Here is a 19,158-nt window from a genome sequence, read left to right as displayed (position 1 = left end):
GAGAACCGGAGAGAGAAGAATTTGTCCAAGTTGTTAGGATAAATGTCTGGTTCTGTGTCAAGAATAGCCCGAGTTCCATGGCCCCAAGACAGGAAGCAGATTTCACCAAAATAACTGGTTTTGGAGGCTTGAGTGGGAAAAGAGGAGCCACAGACCACAGGAGGGGGCATGCTGCAGATATGAAGGGAACAAAGGGTGGCCAAACCAACGGAACTTAAGACAGAGTGTAGAGGTACAGAAGACACAGTGCCATGAAGGCCATTGTCTAAACTGTGCCATAGACAGCAATCCTGCCTTTTAGAGCTTTATCTCCACATGAAGCTCTCCTACCTTGAATTGGCTCTAACTCTGAGCCATTTCTGCTACTTGGGTAGGGGTCGTTTGAAAATGTTCCCTAGTCTTCAAACAATCAAATCTTAGGTCATAACAAAAGGAACAATAACCCCCACATCTGGGAATGACCCAGCAATATATCCCTCCCTCCCTCTCCTGAAAAACTCAGAGCAACTCCTCTACATTCCTCCTCAAGAAACAGAAGACGCAGACCAACGAGTATACAAACACACACACAAACACAGATTCACATATGGGATAGTAAATTCCCTGTGGAGGGAATGGTGATGAAGCCATCCAGGCTGAAGGCCACTTGCCACAGAGTGCCTGCACTAACCTCAAACTTCGTAAGGGGGGTTCCCTGTACCTCCAGGGGAAACTATGAACCCTTACAAAGAGTGCATCACCTCCAGCTCTCAAAGACCAGGCTCAGATGCCAGAAATATTCCAATTGGAGAGCATGGTAGAACTTGACTCTGGCAATGCCAATTAGGGTTAGTGGAACCAAGATGGCAATAACTGACTGAAGTGCTCCATTAGTCAAGAGGAACCGAGATCCAAACTCTGAGAAATTAATAGCAAGTTCAAATACCATCTAGGTGTACCGATTTAGACTAGGGGAGTTGAGATCCAAAAGGAGCAGAAATCTAAGATGTTAATAACGAGTTGAAGTACTAGCCTAGACTAGAGACCAAGATCCAAAATGTCAGATGAGGTGAGATCTGAGATGTAAATGACAGACTGCAGTGCCATGTTAGAATAGAGAAATCGGTGTCTGAGATGACAATTGACTGAAATCCAACTCTAGGCTAGGTGTACTACAAAAGTCAGGCTCTACAAGTCTTCACCTGTGTGAAAACATTGCTCAAGCTTTCCACTGGCAGCCCCACCATTTACTGGTTAGGAGGATCCCTCTTAATGAGGGAAGTGGGGTTGAAGAAGGGAGCTGGAGTTGTTGATCTGATCAGCAGATTCTCAGATGGGCCCACATTGGGCTCAGTCCCTACCACTGAGCCAGAGCCAGAAGCTAGCTCAAGTTCAGCCACCGGGGTCAGCCCAACCGTGGGATGACTGGGAGTAGATACATGTGGGGTGCCCACAAGGCTTGGAGTATGGGAACCCCTGGCTATCACCTGGGTAGACACTGGCTGGAGATTAGCCTGCTCTCTTAGGAGCTCCCTCAGGGTTTCTTCGGGAACCAGGACACCCTCCACTGGGGTCCCGGTCACCATGCCCTGCACATAGGACGTAGACCTCAGGGGACCCTCCTTGACCCTGGGAACCGCCGCTGTGGTACCAGAAGTCCTGATGAGGGTTGCAATGACAGTCCCGGGGGACTGAGTGCTAGGGCCAGTGGGGGTGGCCCCCACAACTGAGGTGGTGGTGACATTGGTTGGGTGGCTGGTCAGAATTTGGGGGAGGCCACTGAGAATCAGCGGAGCCCCAGATGCTGCCACCTGTCTCTCTTGGAAGGTGGCATTCAGGGGAAAAGATGCCTGCACCGTGAAAGCGTCCTTGAATGTGGTGGCAGGTGGCACAGTCTGTAGCACAAGCTGCTGGGGGGCCGTGGAGGTGACAGCAGTGGGGGCCCCAGTCAGCACCGTGGTCAGTGGGATGGTCTGCAGGGTCAGGCCTGGGCCAGAGCTCACGGGGGCCACGCCCAGCTGGATGTTGCTAGCCAAGGAATTGCTGTGGAGAAAGAGGGGGAGGAGGAAGGGAGATGGTTACAGTTTGATGTGGAGTTTCCTTTCTGGTGGTTGTTTCTTGGGGGGCCTGCAGTGATTGGCCAGTGATATGTCAAATGTTCAGACAGCCTGTGGGCTGAACAGTCACCATTGGTTTTCCGGTTTGAGAAAAGGGGGTGTTACAGAGAGCTGGGGTCACTCATCTGTTTTGGTTTGGGGATCCTGGGATACTCAGGGTTGACTCCTGGCTCTTCGCTCAGGGATCACACCTAGTGGGTCTTGAGGGACCCTATGGGGTGCCGGGAATCAAACCCGGGTCAGCCGTGTGCAAGGCAAGTGCCCTGCCAGCTGTACTAGGCCTCTCTCCTTGGCCTCCGGAGGCCATGGCCTTCAATGGCCTGTGCCAGCTGGATGAGTGACAGGCCGAACGCCAAAACCAAACTAAGCCCCCCTTTCCCAGAAAAATCAGAGGCACCTTCGTCTGGACGAGATGTTGAAAGTAGTTCCCAGGTGCCCCTGGAGGTCCTGAGGTAAGTAGCTGATAACTTGATAACATGTTTGTGCTGCTGTTTTCGGGAGTAGGGGCGGCTTGGGGGTAGGCCTGGGGCCAAAGCCCCTTCTGTCTACTTTGGGAGCACTATAAGGTAACCACAAGAGCTCCAGTTGGTGACAGAAGGCAGCCTAAGCCCTCATGCCCCAGCCCAGGTCAAGCAGTGTCTTTGCTCTTCTTTAGGCAAGTTACTTTGCCAATAAGTGCCCAGGAAACATCAGAGTTGGAAAAGAAGGGGGAAAGTGGCCTCTGCCCCCAGCCAGAGGGATCGTGGGGTGGGGGACAAGCGAAGGCCTGGGGTCCCTTACCTCATGGCTCTACTGAGTGTGGCCGAGTTGTCGACTGCAGTGCCAAGTGCGGCGGAGGTAGTAGGGATCTCGCTGTCTGGAGACAGTGCCTCTTCCAGACTCAAAGATGGCTGGACCCCAACGTGCTGACCTGCCACCTTCTCCCAGGAGGAGCTGCTCTTGGCTGTGGAGTTGCCTTTGGCCCTGGAGCCCCTCCGGGCTGCGCTGGTGGAGGCAGTGGAGGCCTGTGGGGAGGCTGCCTGGGCCACGCTTCCTTCCTCTTCATCCTCAATCACCACCAGATCCTTGGGCATCTCCTTAAACTGGTATACCAGCCTCTGCCCTTCCACCTTGGTAAGAATGCCTCTTTGGTAGTAATATCTGGGGAGATAGGAGCAGAAGCAGGGGGTTAGCCAAGGCTAACTAAGGTGGGTACTGGGGAAAGGAAAAGGGGAGTAGTCAGGCCAACTGTGGAATTTAGGAGATTCTTAGGACATTTCCTTTCCTTTCCTACCTCACTTCTTCTTTTTCTTCTCTCTACCTCCCCTCCTCTCTATCTCTCTCTTGACCATATCAACAGTGCTCCTGGCTCTGCACTCAGGGATCATTCCTTCACTTCTGGCAGGTTCAGAAGACCATACTATATGGGGTTCCAGGGACTGAACCTGGATCAGCCAACTCAGACAAGCGACCTATCCACTGTACTTCATTTAGGACACTTCAGATGTCTTCCCCACAGGATTCCCAACAATCCCCAAGACAGGTTGTCCCAATGCCAGCCCTTACCCTGTGCTGGGGACAGAGCACAGGCCATGAATGGAAAGTGGGGTGGTGAGGAATGGACAGTGAGGGCATTACCCCCAGTCTAAGACTGGCTCTGTGGTGTGGAATGTGAGGGAGACCCTTAAAAAGTATTCCTCTAAGGGCCAGGGAGATATAGGGTTAGGATACTGGCCTTGAAGGTGGCCAATCCCTGGCACTGCATGGTCCCTCAAGCACCACCAGATGTAGCACTGGAGGCCCCCCAGTACTGCCAGGATAACCTGAGGAACCCCTGCATCCCTGAATCCTAACATTGCATTCCCATATTCACCCAGAGGGCACCCTGATGTCTCCTGAGCATCACTTAGGAGTTCCCTTCTCCAACTTTCTTTCTCTATTAAAAAAGAAAGTTTAGGACTGAAATGCAAGAGGAGGGCTTTTCCTTCCCCCAGGGAGTTAGCAGTGGGTTTAGGGTCAATAACTCAGAGGCAGTTCCTCTTCTTGAAGAAGGAACTGCAAAGGGGAGTAGGGGGAGCTCAGGGTGAGAACAAACCTTTCATGCAAGAGGTTCTATCCCTAGTATCAAGGGATACTGGTAGGCAGGATTTATGGGCTCATCAGTAAAGTGAGAGAGATCAAGGAGGCAAGTAAGATAAATAAGAAGGGAAAGAAGTAACAGGGGAACAGGGGTCAAGGTTGGTAATGTGGGGCAGTGGTACAACTAAATAGGCAAGTCACAGGGAGGGCAGGAGAAATAATATAGCAGGTAGGGCACTATCCCTGCAGGTGGCTGATCCAGGTTTGATCCCTGGTATTACAAATGGGTATGACCCAAAAATGATGGATGGATGTATACATGGATGTATGGGTGGATATGTATGCATGTATGCATGGATGAATGGATGGATGGATGAATATCCAAGCCACATACTCAACAACATTAAAAATGCAAGATTCAAACTATAACCACCAAACTTGAAAATGTACTTGTCAAGGTGATGGCTGGGGGCCAGGAGAGAGCCTGGGAGCACTGGCGGAGGGAAAAGGTGTCACTGAAGGTGGGAGCAGGGCCAGAAGGTCACATGTCTACAACTCAACTCTCAAGCATTTTGAAAACACAGTCTTGGGGCTGGAATGATAGCACAGCGGTAGAGCATTTGCCTTGTACGCGGCCTACAGTCAGACCTACAGACCTACCTACAGACAGACCCGGGTTCAATCCCCAGCATCCCACATGGTCCCCCAGGCCTCAGAACAATTTCTGAGCACAGAGTCAGCAGTAACCCCTGAGTGCCACTGCCGGGTGTGGCCCTAATACCAAAAAAAAAAAGAAAGAAAGAAAATCATAGTCTTAAATAAATAATTAAAAACAAAGACAAAGTATGCCAAAGTAGGAGAAAGCAAACTGAGAGCAAACCCTTTCAAAGAGTGAGGAGCACAGAGATGACCCAGTGGCCTGGAGTTCCTACCTCAGTGCTCGCCCCATGGTCTCATAGTTCATATCCGGTTTGTTCTTCTGTTTCCCCCACAGCTTGGAGACAGCCTTGGAGTCCACCAGCTTGAAGATGCCTTTCTCCCGCTGGGTCCACTTGATGTACTTGGGGCAGGTGTTCCGGTCTTGCAGCAGTGCCAGGAGGAACTCCCACAGATAAATGGTGCTGCCTGCAGGGGGCCAGGTGGTGAGGGTCCCCATGGCGACCCAGGCTCCCCACCCATGGTGGCCTCTGCTCCCCACCCACCACACTTAGCTATACCTTTGCCATCCTTGGTTTTCTTGCGGATGGGGATGCTGGGGTCAGTGACCGGGGAGATGCTACGGCTGCCCTTGGACTTCCGGACTGTCAGGGAAGGTGAGAAAAGGAGGCAGGAGCCCCGGTCAGGGCTCTAGGGCAGCCACTCACGAGGCAGAACCCCAATTTGCTTACAAGAAGGCAGACCAGGAAAGAATCAAGTCACCATCCACAGAGGCAGCTCTGAGTGCATCCTTATTCAAACCCAGTGCTTTGCCCTTATTTTTAGGGGGAACTGAGAGATGAGGCAGAGAGAGGCTTTCAAACAAGCTCCCACCCTGTTGCACCAGGCCTTAGGTGGTTTGTTTTTATTTGGTTTAGTTATTTGTTATTTTTGGGGGGGCAAGGAGGAGCTGTCACACCTAGCAGTGCTCGGGGCTTATTCCTGGCTCTGTCTTAGGGAATCACTCCTGGTGAGGCTCAGAGGACTCTATGGAGTGCCAACGATAGAATCTGGGTTGGCTGTTTGCAAGGCCAGTGCCTTATGCATTGTGCTATGTCCCGAACCCAGGCCTGAATATGGAAAGAGAAATGGCAGCACTGAGACACATCTCTGAGCTGTCGTGTCAATGAAGCACTATCGACCAGTCAGGGCCTGAGTAAACCAATAACCAAAGTCCTCTTCATATACAGCCCTGGCTCCATAAACTCCACAGAGTAAAGAGAAGTACATGGCCTGTGGGGACCCCCCAAAACCCCCACCACACACAGGCTCAGGAACTGGGCTAGGGGTCCCAGTCCTGACTGCAAACACCCAGCCTCAGCCTAGGCTTCCAGCCACTGGGCTCATGGGAAGTTCTGAAAGAGTTGGCATAGATGTGGGACTGGCAACAAGTCAACAAGGCCAGGGATCAAGATGGGGCTTCTCTGCCTGTCCCCCTGTAGTGTTAATTAATGATGGTGCTGGATGGAGATGGATGGATGCAGAGACCTTTCTCTGCCATCCGAGGCCATGTGGCTCTGCAACTCCCTTCACCTGTTGGGTCTGCAGGTTCAAGATAGCAGCGGGGAGAAAACTCACAGCCAGGCTTCAGGAAGTATCAGCTTTATTCATACCCTATCCACCACATGTGTGGCCTATATCATAAACAGTTAAGCATTCAGCCATTCTTAGCTAGCCCTGCGTCTTAACTCCTTTCAGCCATCTTCCCTTTGACCTCCTTGCTGACAAAAGACCAAAAGCCCCTAATCCCCTGGGTCAAAGGCCTTAGCTTACCTTTCCAAGACCACTCCCAGGAAAAGGCGGGGTCTTGCAGGTAAAGATACACGCAATATCTGCTTCCTAAGACCCCTCCCAGAAATGGGCGGGTCTCAGGTAGATAGACCTAAATCCAGGGTGGAGTTACATCCCCCCACATGATAGAGTTTTCCGTTATTCCCTTCATAAGACTGAATCTCCACAGACTCAGCCCTGTGATTCCTTCTCCACAAGATTCTCTCTCTAGGTCTCAGAAATCGCTCCTGGTTTGGGGAACCATATGGGACACTGGGGGGATCGAACCGCGATTCATCTTAGGTTTGTGCATCTAAAGCAGGGGTGGCGAACACGTGGCTCTCGAGCCGCATGCAGCTCCCGGCCAAAATGAATGTGGCTCTTTGCCTCTTATAATTATTTTGTATACTGTGGCTCTTTGCCAAGTTTGGATTTTGTTCTGCTGCTTCTGAGGAGGGATCTCCGAGGAGAGATCTCCGAGCGCAGTCCCGCCCCCAGGCTGCATCATCCTGTCTCCCATCCCTCGGAAACAACTGCATGGGTCAGTGAGCAGAGGGACCCGTGTGTCACATGTTGCCGCATACCCTCACCATAACTGCAGGATTTTTACCCTCACTCAAAATGGTAAAATTCACTATGTGTTTAATATATTATTGTTCAAATTATATGCTTTTGTGTGAGTGTTTGTCTGTTTTGGCAGGTCACTGCGTGGTGTGGCTCTCTGACTCTCACAGTTTAAAATTTTGGCTCCTTGTGTCGAACTTGTTCGCCACCCCTGATCTAAAGCAAATGCCCTACTGCTAGCGCCACTACTCTGGCCCCATCTCTCAATACTTTCTCTTTCTCATTCTTGCATTTCTTTTTGGGGGTGAGGGCCACACCTGGCTCTGCTCAAGGGTTATTCCTGGCTGTTCTCAGGGATCACTGCTGGCAGTGCTCTGGGAACCATACGCGATGCCAGGGGTATAAGCTGGGTCGGCTGTGGGCACAGCAAGCACCCAGCCCTCTGTTCTATCTCTCTGGCCTCTTTCTTGCTCTTTCTTCCTCTCTTGTGCTCTCTCATGCTCGTGCTTGCCCCTCCCACGCCTAGCTTTCTCGCTCATTTGTTCTTTCACACCCTCTTACTTCTTTTCTTGGATTTGAGAGTTCTCTTGGAGCTGTCCTTGCTGCTGTTGTTCTTTTGAGGACATTGGCCCACCTGTCCATCGGCCTTGCTCAGGGCACTGGGCTCAGCGACAGGATACAGGCAGTTGGGCAGAGTGATGCTCACAGAAGGGTCTGCATCCGGTAGTATTTCTGAGGTGCTTACTGTGGGAACAGAAGCTTAATGTGGCTGGGGATCCAGACAGAGAAGGGACGGGGGACCCCAGCACTTGTAAAAGAAGAAGAGGGTCCTTGAGGGAGGCCTAAGGTGTCCTTCACCCCCACAATACGTGCAGAGCTAAATAAGGGGGTATAGATTCCACTGAGTCCACATTCCATTGCTTTCCCGCTAGCAAAGCAGACAGCTGTGGTGGTGTGTGCCCACAGTGAATTGGCCAGTCCCTGAATACAGGGGCCCATGTGGACTAATCCTTCAATGATTCTTGATCACTGAGCTGGGGTAAGAAATGCCAAAACTGGGGCCGGAGAGATAGCATGGAGGTAAGGCATTTGCCTTGCATGCAGAAGGACGGTGGTTCGAATCCCAGCATCCCATATGGTCCGGTCCCCCTTGCCTGCCAGGGGCGATTTCTGAGCGCAGAGCCAGGAGTAACCCCTGAGCGCTGCTGGGTGAGACTCAAAAACCAAAAACAAAAAAAAAAGAAATGCCAAAACCTGGGGCGGAGAGCTAGCACAGTGGTAGGGCTTTTTGCCTTGCGCAAGCCAACCCAGGAGATGGTGGTTCGATCCCAGGCATCCCATATGGTCCCCTGAGCCTGCCAGAGGCGATTTCTGAGCAAAGAACCAGGAGTAACCCGAGTGCTGCCAGGTGTGACCCATTTAAAAAATGCCAAGATTCTCTGCAGCTTTCGAGCATACTTGGTCCCCACTCCCTGCACTCCCTTTAGAAGAGTACTTACCTCCCATGGGTTCAGATGTGATGGAAACATTCTGGGGAGGTAGGGATGAGCCTCCAAGAACTGGGGTGCAAGGTAAATGTTCCAAGCATAGTACAGGGCTACATAAGTCCCACTCCACAGAGTCTTGTGGGGAGCCAAGCCAGAAAGCAGAGAACAGAAAGTCCCCCCTGGTTGACAGGGTCTAAAAGGGAGGTAACTGTGACCCAGGCCCCAGAATGGGCAGATTGCAAGAGGACTGTGATAAGAGAAACAAGCTGACAAGGCAGGAGCAATAGGTCACCAGTAAGGCGTTTGCCTTGCATGAGGCCAACACAGGATAGAACCCGGTTCGAATTTCAGCATCCCATATGGTCCCCAGAGCCAGCCAGGAGTGACTTCTGAGCATAGAGCCAGGAGTAACCCCTGAGTGCCACCACCTCCAGGTGTGACCCAAAATCAAAGAAAAAGAAAAAGAGAAACAAGCTGGCTAGCAGGAGACAGATGGGTCCCTTTATGGCACCTGATCCAGGATGGACCTTGGTTCGATCCCCAGCATCTCATATAGTCCTCCCAAGCCAGGAGAAATTTCTGAGCACATAGCCTGGAGTAACCTGTGTGTCACCAGGTATGGCCCAAACCCCCCTCCCAAAAAAGTCAAAATCATAGAGATATAAAGGAAAATAGAAAATGGGTGGAACTGCCACTTGCCTTATGTGTGGGAGACCCTGGGCTAGATCCTGAGAGGGAGAGAGGAAGAAAAGGATGGAAGGGAAGGGGAGAGAAAAGGCAGGGGTAGAGGAGAAAGGGAGGGACAATAAGAGGATAGAGGGTGAAGTGAGGGACTGGGAAGGGAAGGGGTGAAGGAAGGAGAAGAAGAAAGAGGGGAGGAGAAAAAGAAAAAGAGAGGAAGGGAGGGAGAAGTGGGGAGGAGAAGGAAGAGGAAGGGAGGGAGAAGGAGAATAAGGAGAGGAGAAAGGGAGAGGAGGGGAAAGGTAGGGACAAGAGGAGAGGGGAAGGGGAGAGGAGAGAAAAGAAGAGGAGAGGAAGGGAGGGTAGAGAAGAGAAAGGGAGGGCTGGAGGAGGGAAAGTGAGTGGAGAGGAGAAAAGAAGAGGAGAGAGGGGAGGGGAAGGGGAAGAGAGGAGAGGAGAGGAAGGAAGAGGAAGTAAGAGGAGGGGAAAGGAGATGAAAAGGGAGGGGAGGGAAGGGAAGGGAAGGAGAGGAGAGGAGAGCAAGGGAAAGAAGGAAGTGTCTGCCAGAGTCTGGGGGAGTGGAGAGTTCATGTTTATCCGGGACCAAGCTTTAGATGAACCAATGAAAAGCCATCATGAGAGACATGTCAGTGAGCTTCATACACTGAATTGGACCTAAACAAAGGGCAAGGAGCTCATGAACAATCAGTGTATTTGATCAGCCTTTAAAAATAGGGGCAGGGGCAGGAAGTGGCTGCGGCTGTCTGTTCCTCTCTGAGCTGCTCCTTCTATCCAGGCAGGGCCAAGGAGTCTGAACTGCACCATGTGCAGCGCTCAGAGGCTGCATTCATGAACACCTCAGGGCCCCCTACAAGGAAGGGGCATTTTTCAACGGAATTTTATTTGTTGTGACTTTGACTGAAGGCCCCAGGTCGAAACTTACACATCTGCTTCTCATCCAGGACGTTGCTGGGAGAGTCAATGCTGAGCAAGACTTCATTGGCTATTGGGCCATGTGCCACGGCATCATTCTCATCTGGTCCCAGGTTCCAGGATGAGGGGATTCAGGAGAGAATCAAGTTACCCTCCAGCCCAGGCCAAGGGGGGTACAACCACCATCAGGGCCAGCCTGGAGATTCATTCTAGTGGTGCCTAATTCCTCTCCTCTCTACCCCTACTCACTGTCTGGTTCCATCCCCAAAGATCCTGAACCCATTTCACCCATTATTCCCTCTGAGAAATGGGAAGTTTTCCCCCTCCCTTTTGCTCCTCCTACATTTCAACTGTGCAGAGGATCCACTCATGCTGTATGAGGTCACTGGAAGCCAGAGAGGGTTACCACTATTCCCTGAGGACAGCGCCCCGTGCCTTGCCTGCTCTCCCAGCCCCGGAGGAAACAGACCTGCCAGCAAAAAACTGCCCTCCAGGATCTGATCCTGCGCCATACACAAGGTCCCATCTGTGAGGATGCTATTATGATTTTCTTCCAGTTCTGTGCACAGATGCAGTAAATCTGGGTAAGGGACTTGCTCCACGATCACAGCAGGGAACACCGAAGGGTCTTCCAGCTGTGGGGAAGACAGGGATTAGGTTCAGTCCCCCAAAAACACCCCAAAACCTTCCCATCACCATCTGGCTCTTCTTGCAATTCCTAAGGCTTGCTGCCTGCCAAAGAGTGCATCTGTTGGGGATGACAGTACTTTAGACCAACTTCACTAGAGGCTCTGTGAATGGGCCCTTGTTGACCGGTCAGGGCGCTATGCTGAGCGCCCAGGGCAACAGTGATTGGTCACAGTTACAGGAGAACCAGGGCTGATTTGAGGGCTTTATCTAGATGCCTGCAGACTCTCAAGGCCAATGACCAGCAAGACTGCCTGATAGCTAGTGAGCGACTAACTCAGTGTACCATCAGTGAAGACAAAAGTTTTCTTTTTTAGGGGCCGGGAAGGTGGTGCTAGAGGTAAGGTGTCTGCCTTGCAAGCGCTAGCATAGGATGGACAGTGGTTCGATCCCCCGGCGTCCCATATGGTCCCCCCAAGCCAGGGGTGATTTCTGAGCACATAGCCAGGAGTAACCCCTGAGCATCAAACAGGTGTGGCCCAAAAAAAAAGTTTTCTTTTTTGGGGGTGGGGGAACACACCCAGCAGCACTCAGGGGTTACTGCTGGCTCTGTGCTCAGAAATCACTCCTGGCAGGCTTGGGAGACTATATAGGATGCCAGGAATCGAACCCAAGTCCAACCCGGGTTGTAGTGTGCAAGGCAAATGCCCTAAACCTGCGCTATCTTCCTGGGCCCCCAGAAGTTTATGGTTATCAATTAGATAGGTGGATGGAGCCAGAGTGATAGTACAGAGGGTAGGACACTTGCCTTGCACATGGCAGACCCAAATTCAATTCCCAACACCCCATAAGGTCCAAGCAGCCCACCAGGACTGGTCCCTAAGCACAGACCAGGAGCAGTAACCACGGGGCATTGCCAAATGTGACTCCCAGCCCAAAACCATTTAAAATAAATTAAGTGGAAAGGTAAGAGCCTGAGCCATGTGTGGAGAGAGGGAGCTTGATTCAATTGGGTCATTGATTGTTCATGCTAAGGAAGAAGGGGGACCCAGAATGACAAAGGTCAGGAATTTTGAGAAAGAAGAGGGATGCTGCTGAATAAAGTGAGCTTCAGGTACCTTGGACATATTGAAATGGAGATGTTGATCAGGGAGTCAGAAATAAGTGTCCAAGAGCTAAAGGGCGTTGTTAAATCCCTTGCCATGGATTAGAGTAACAGGATGAGAATTCTACCCCTGGAGAATACAGTTGTCACAAAATCAAAGAAAGTTAAATTTAAAAAAGAGCATGAATGCAACTGTTGACAAAAAATTAGGTACTGGGGTAAGGTGTTTGCCTTTCGTGTGGCCAACCCTGGTTCAATCTCCAGCACACATGGTCCACTAAGCACAATAAGGAGTCACCCATGAGCATAGAGCTGGGAATAACGCCCAGAGCATTGCTGGTTGTGGCCCTAAACCACCACTCCAAATAAAATAAAACAAAACTATAGATTTAAATATACCAGGATTTTTGTCTTTACAGTTGTTGTTGTCTCTTTTTTTTTTTTTTTTTTTTGGCTGGGATGATGCCTTTCTCCTGCTTTGTACTTTGCAATATTTTTTCAGCAGTCTTTAATTCCTCCTTCAGCAACACTGATATAGTTTAAGGTTGCTGGAGGATTCAGATAAATGGAAATAGGCCAAAAAAAACCCACAACCAGCCAAACAAACAAACTTTGGGTTCTGACTCTGGGCAGTTACTGGTGCTGGGGCAGTTTGGGGGTGTGTGCTGGGGTCCCAAGCCACATTACGAAGGATCTTGGAGTTGAAGGCCAGAGGCACAAGAGCAGTTTGATTTGTCAGTACTTACTTAAGCCTAATTTAATGTAAATTACATTCTTTTAAATTTATTTATCTTTTTTTTTTTTTTTTGGTTTTTGGGCCACACCTGGCAGTGCTCAGGGGTCACTCCTGGCTGTCTGCTCAGAAATAGCTCCTGGCAGGCACGAGGGACCATATGGGACACCGGGATTCAAACCAACCACCTTAGGTCCTGGATCGGCTGCTTGCAAGGCAAACTCCGCTGTGCTATCTCTCCAGGCCCTAAATTTATTTATTTTTGTATGTATTTTTGGGGTCAGATCCAGTAGTACTCGGGGCTACTTCTGACTCTGCTCAGGGGTCACTCCGGGAAGTGCTGGGGGGACTATTTTCAGTGCCACGGATGGAACTAGAGTCAATTACATACAAGGAAAATGCCTTAATCCTGTCTTATCTCTCCAATCCCTTGTGAATCACACTTATGATTATTGTTGTTGTTATTATTATTACCATCATCATTTTGGTTTGGGGGCCACACCTGGCAATGCTCAGGGGTTACTTCTGAATCTGCAATCAGGAATTATTCCTGATGGTGCTCAGAGGACCATGTGAGATGTCAAGGATTGAACCCAAATTGGCCACATGCAAAACAAGCACACTATTCACTGTATTTATTGCCCTGGCCCCTAAATTACACTTTTTATTTATTTATTTTTGTTTTTTGAGGGGGCACACCCCACAGCACTCAGGAATTATTCTTGGCTCTGCTCAGAAATTGCCCCTGGCAGGCTAGGGGGACCATATGGAATGCTGGGAATCGAACCTGGGTCCATTCCGAGTCGGCCGCTTGCAAGGCAAATGCCTTACCGCTGTGCAACCTCTCTGGCCCCATAAATTACACTTTTTAAAGATGAAAAATTCTAGGGGCCAGAGTGATACAGCAGGTAGAGCACTTGTCTTGCACATGGTCCACCAAGCATCACCAGGATTGATTTCTGAGTACAGATCCGAGAGTAAACCCTGAGCTCCGCCTGGTGTGCCTCCCCCCAAAACAAACAAACAAACAGATAAAAAATATTCTAGCTTCTCTAGCCATACAATTAAAGTGCTCAACAGTCACATGAGACTAGTAGCCCCAGAATGTACAGAACCCCCGAATTCTAGCATCGCACCAAATTTTACTGGATTGTGCTGAATTTATGCCAGATTGCCTGATTTAAAAATAAGCCAGCTACTCATTAGCGGTATAATCTTGGGCAAGTGACTGATGCTTCCTGTGCTTTTGGTTCCCTCATTTATATGTAGAGTTGGGGCAATTGGGGCCCAGGGGAGATGAAAACTCCACTAGAGGTGACCTAAGGATAGTGGTGGAGAACTGTGGACACTTTGGTGGTGGGGTGAAGTGAATTTGTCCTTCAGTACCACAGACTTTAACATTATTACAATCATCTTATTTAAACTACAGTAAAATGAAATCAATTAATTAAAAATTAATATTTTTTTGCTAATAATACAATGTGAAAGTTCAAATTGGGACAGTCATGTCACTGACCCCAAAGGCTCTTTCATTAGAATTTTCTCTATGCAACGCCAGGGATAAATGGATCCAAGGCCTTACACATGAAAAGCATGTGTTCGGGGCCGGGCGGTGGCGCTGGAGGTAAGGTGCCTGCCTTGCCTGCGCTAGCCTAGGACGGACCGGGTTCGATCCCCCGGCGTCCCATATGGTCCCCCAAGAAGCCAGGAGCAACTTCTGAGCGCATAGCCAGGAGTAACCCCTGAGCGTCACAGGGTGTGGCCCAAAAACAAAAAAAAAAAAAAACAAAACAAAAAAAAAGAAAAGCATGTGTTCTACCACTCAACTTCAGTTCCCAGGGATATAAGAAAAAAAATCCTCCTATAGAATTTTGTGTTTTGGGCCAGACACAGTAGTATTCAGGGGTTACTCCTAGCTCTGCATTTAGGAATTTCTCAGGGCTCAGGGGACCATATAGGATGCCAGGGTTTGAACCTACTGTACTACCTCTCCAGTCCCCTGATACTTTACTTATTAGCCTGAGTGGTGAGTTCATACTGTTCATTTTATAGTTACTAAGTCCCCACTTAGCATCTTCAATAGATTGTTGGAGCTGCAACATTTTTGTCACATACAGCAGTGCTCAGGGATTGTTCCAGGCTCTATGCTCTGGGAAAACTCCTGACTCAGGTTAGCTATATGCAAGTCAAGTGTCCTACTCCAGCCTGAAAATCGAAACTTTAAACAGAGCGACATTTTTTTTGTTTTTTTTGTTTTGTTTTGTTTTTTTTGGGGGGGCCACACCTGGCTTTGCTCAGGGGTTACTCCTGGCTATCTGCTCAGAAATAGCTCCTGGCAGGCACGGGGGACCATATGGGACACCAGGATTCGAACCAACCACCTTTGGTCCTGATCGGCTGCTTGCAAGGCAAACGCCGCTGTGCTATCTCTCTGGGCCCAGAGCGACATTTAATAAAAGTTGGTCCTCAAATAATGTCGTTTTGTTCAACACCAGTAGAATCTTTTTCTCATCAGTGTTATATGCTCACACATATGATTAATCTACTCTTGTATTCATGATGCACTTTGCAATAAAATTATTTCTTAAAGAATTGAAGGTGTGAGATAAAAAATAGTAAGCATAGGGCAGAACCTTGCTGGAGAGGAAAACGGAAAATGGGAGGGAAATTTTTCTTTTTTCCTTTTCTTTATTGAACCACATTCAGCTGTGCTCAAGGCTGACTCTGCACTCAGGGATCACTCCTGGGAGGCTCAGGGGACCATATGGGGTACCAGGGACTGAATCTGGGTTGGTTGTACACAAGGTCCTACCCAATGTATCTCTCTGAACCAAAAACATTTCTTTTAGAGTTGGGGAGGCCTAGCCAGAGAGATAACTCCAAAAGCTGAGTGCATGCATTGTATGCAGGAGATTTGGGTTTACTCCTAGCACAGCATAATTCCACAGCATTATCTCCAGCACAGAACTGAGATTAGTCCCCAAGTACTAACAGGTGTGGCTCCAAAGAAAGCACAAAAATGTAGAGGCCAGAGAGATGGTACAGGAGATAAGGCACTTGCTTTGCACACAATTGGCCATGGTTTGAGCCCTGGCACTGAATATGGTCCCCTAAGCACAGCTAGGAGTAAGCCCTGAGCACAGCTGAGTGTGGCCAGAAACCCCTCAAAATGGAGAGTTGTGAAAGCCTGAAGAGGTTTTACATTGAGAAGAAAGTTCTGGGAGAACTGATTGATGTGTATAAAGGGAGGGGCATGGGAAACCTTGGGATGTTGAAGGCAGAAGAAGAGGTACACCTCTTTCTCCCAGGCCAGTGCAAAGGAAATAAGAATGATGATGGTATACATAAAAGGGAGAAAGAAGGAAGGAAATTGAGGGAAGCCTTGGCTTTGAACTTCTCTATAGATTTGAGGTCTGCTGAGATGTGTGGTAGTGAAGTAAGAATAGCTTCTACTGGGCCAGAGAGAGAGAGAGGTCGAAGGGCTGGAGTGCATACTCTTCTTGTGGGAAGCCCACATCCCTGGCACTCCCTAACACTACGAGGAGTAACCCATGACCACTGAGCTGGGAGCAGATCCAGAGCACCACAGGCTGTGACCCCCAAAACAAAAAAAATAGCTTCTGGAAAAAACAGCTTCCGAAACCAGAGTGATGGCACAGCAGGTAGGATCCTTGCCTTGCACCCAGCCGACCCAAGTTCAATCCCTGGCAACCTATCTGGTCCCCTGGGTTCTGAGATCAGAGCCAGGAGTAACTCTTTATCAGAGCCTTATATGGCCCCCAAACAAAAAATAACTTCTTTGAAGGCTAGAGAGGTAGCTTGGGGTAGAATACTTGCATTGCATGTCTGAAACTCTGGGTTTAGTCTCCAGCATGATAAAAGATATACCTATACATTCACATACAATTTGTCTTTGAAGAACAGAATTAGTTGCTGAAAGGATAAGCAACAAGTGAAAAGGGACTAGTAGGACTAAGAACCAGGAAAGGTTGGATTTTCCTCCCTTCTTTAGGCAAGAGGGAGCTGCACAGAAAGCGCAATTTGCTCTCCTCCCGCTAGGGGGCAGCCGCTGGCAGGTGCTAAGGTTTGGACCCATATATAGAGAGACAGTGCTGATTTGGCTGTGGTACCCTTAAAGAAAAGCGAGCAAGCAGGATCTCTTTTTGGTGAAGATGGAGACCTGGCAGACAGTCATGGGCTGGTTTGGCCCAGATGACACAGAGGCCAGTATGAAATCATAATTCAGGACTCATGCTCCTACCCTAATCCTTCTGCTGAATTTGTCAGCTGCTTCTCCAGTTTGGAGAAAGGGGAAGGAAAGCAGCCAGTGTGCCACGATGCCACCCAAGGAGTACAGCTAAGTGCCTTAGTTTAGGGAAAAAAGCAGGTACCTAGGATTTATATTTTCTGTTACTTTTGTTTTTGTTTTGGAGCCATATCCAATAGTGCTCAGGACTTAAACTTGGCTCAGGGATCACTCCTGAGATGCTCAAGGGACCAAATGTGATGCTGAGGCTCTGGCCAGCTATGAGCAAAGCAAGTGCTCTACCTGTTGCATTCTCTCTTGCCCCTGGGTGCTATCTCTGGCCAACGCCCTCCCACCAGAAGACCCATTTCCGCTTTGTCCTTAATCCTCAGGTGGAAGCTAAAAAGCACAATTCCGGAGAATCAAACAACTGGGCTAGACACAGCCATGCAGGTGCCAGGGGCTGAATTCCACCATGTGGAGCTCACTTCTCTGTGTGGCCAAGTCAGGGAGATGGATGAAGTGAACAAGATGGTAGACTTGAAATTCGAAAGGGGGTTGGCACCCCCAGTATGCTCAGCTAACCCCCCTTTCCTGTTACTTCTGTTGGAATGATATGTTGGGCAGACTCCATACCGGCAGGCCATGAACGTGAGTGAATCAGCCGCACACAGTCTGTCTGGCAGGCCTGCCTGAGCCCCTGAACCTAGTAGGTCCTTAATCAGTATTTGCTGACTGCCTGACTGGCTGACTCACTGGCTGTCTGCCTGGCCAATAGATCAGCCTCGAAGGTGGCCATGTTCTCCACCCTAAGGTCCTACCTGGTGGATATCGTCCATTCCGTTGTTTGCAAGCTCAAAGACCAGGTCGTTGGGCTTCAGGGTAACAGCCATCCTGGGTATCACAGCTAACAGTAGAATCTGCAAGGCCCGCTAGGGCTTTGGGAATCTGTTGACAGAGAGCTGCTATGTGCCACTGTGACTGAACCACAGTGAAACCAGGGGAGTGGGGACGAGATGGTCTACACTAGGTTCAAGGCCACATGCCAGGCTGAGCCAAGTGCCAGATAAACCTAGGGAGAGAAGAGAGAAAGATACAGTAAGTCATCCTCCTTCACCTCTGTTCCTCCTATTTGTGGAGCCAGGATAAAAGCCACAGGGAGGGGCCGGCGAGGTGGCGCTAGAGGTAAGGTGTCTGCCTTGCAAGCGCTAGCCAAGGAAGGACTAAGGTTCGATCCCCCGGCATCCCACGTGGTCCCCCTAAGCCAGGGGCAATTTCTGAGCACTTAACCAAGAGTAACCCCTGAGCATCAAACGGGTGTGGCCCGAAAAAAACAAAAACAAAAACAAACAAAAATAAAAGCCACTGGGAAAAGATCCTGGCCAAAAAGATTGGGAAGCAGGACAAGTAAAGAACCAGGTAAAGAAAGGGAAAAAAGGGACTGGAGCTATAGCACAGCCAGTAGAATAACTGCCTTGCATGCTGTCAGCCCAGGTTCAATCCTCAGGCATCCCATATGGTCCCCCAAACACAGCCAGGAGTGGTTTCTGAGTGCAGAGTCAGGGTTAGCTCTTGAGCACTGCTTGGTGTGGCCCCCCCCAAAAAAAAAGATGGGGATAGAAGTGAAAGAAGCACTTCTGGTAGAAAGTGACCCCTCAGAGTTAAGAGCTTCTGCATCTGAGCTGACTGGAGAGACTGGGAGCCTCCCTCCCATCTCTTAACAGTCTAGGGAAGAAAGGATTTGGGGCTCTCCCCACATACCCCCAATTCCCGGGCTTCATGGATGGAGGCATAGCACTAAGTATTCTTACAACTGGGAGAAATGTCAAATATTCTCCAGACACTGCCTGCCTCAGCTGTGGGCAGAGGCAGATGGGCCTAGACATGCATCATGCTCTGCCACCAAAACAAGCAGCCAGCTAGTCCCAAAGAGGATGGTCTCTGGGCCATGTGGTTTGTGATTTTTCTTCGGCTTTGCTTTCAGTTTTAAGGCTGAACTGTCACCCTGGAAACAACTGGTAAGGAGAGCTTGAGCTGGGGGAAGGGCCGGCAAAACCTTCTTCCTCTGCACCCCCGGCCTTTACCACATATATGTATGTACACACATACACGCAGAGACACACAGACACACATACCTTCTCTCTCGTTGCCTCACAGACAGC

General features: G+C 49.7%; 1 protein-coding gene across 1 annotated transcript; it reads right to left on the bottom strand.

Moving 5' to 3' along the window:
* Nucleotides 1-1,226: 1,226 nt before the first annotated feature.
* ELF4 (E74 like ETS transcription factor 4) lies at nt 1,227-17,889 on the bottom strand. The gene is made up of 8 exons (XM_049767000.1): nt 17,818-17,889; nt 10,755-10,920; nt 10,296-10,388; nt 7,746-7,928; nt 5,372-5,455; nt 5,087-5,279; nt 2,877-3,236; nt 1,227-2,022 (listed from the first exon to the last, which is right to left on the bottom strand). The coding sequence occupies exons 1-8, from the start codon at nt 17,887-17,889 to the stop codon at nt 1,227-1,229; spliced, it is 1,947 nt and encodes a 648-aa protein (XP_049622957.1).
* Nucleotides 17,890-19,158: the final 1,269 nt, after the last annotated feature.

This window comes from Suncus etruscus, chromosome X (genome assembly GCF_024139225.1).
Source record: "Suncus etruscus isolate mSunEtr1 chromosome X, mSunEtr1.pri.cur, whole genome shotgun sequence".
NCBI classification, from domain to species: domain Eukaryota; kingdom Metazoa; phylum Chordata; class Mammalia; order Eulipotyphla; family Soricidae; genus Suncus; species Suncus etruscus.
The sequence above is the reverse complement of the archived record's forward strand: the minus strand, read 5'-3'. Positions and strand labels throughout refer to the sequence as shown.

What these genes read in the sequence shown, in the direction of transcription:
- ELF4 (XM_049767000.1), bottom strand. Translation starts at nt 17,889, where the DNA reads ATGGCTGTTACCCTGAAGCCCAACGACCTGGTCTTTGAGCTTGCAAAC. An exon ending in GGGCAGTTTTTTGCTGGCAG is followed by an intron (nt 10,389 to 10,754) that starts GTCTGTTTCCTC and finishes ACCTGGGACCAG; the next exon opens with ATGAGAATGATGCCGTGGCA. An exon ending in TCTCAAATCCAAGAAAAGAA is followed by an intron (nt 5,456 to 7,745) that starts GTAAGAGGGTGT and finishes CTTCCCTGACAG; the next exon opens with TCCGGAAGTCCAAGGGCAGC.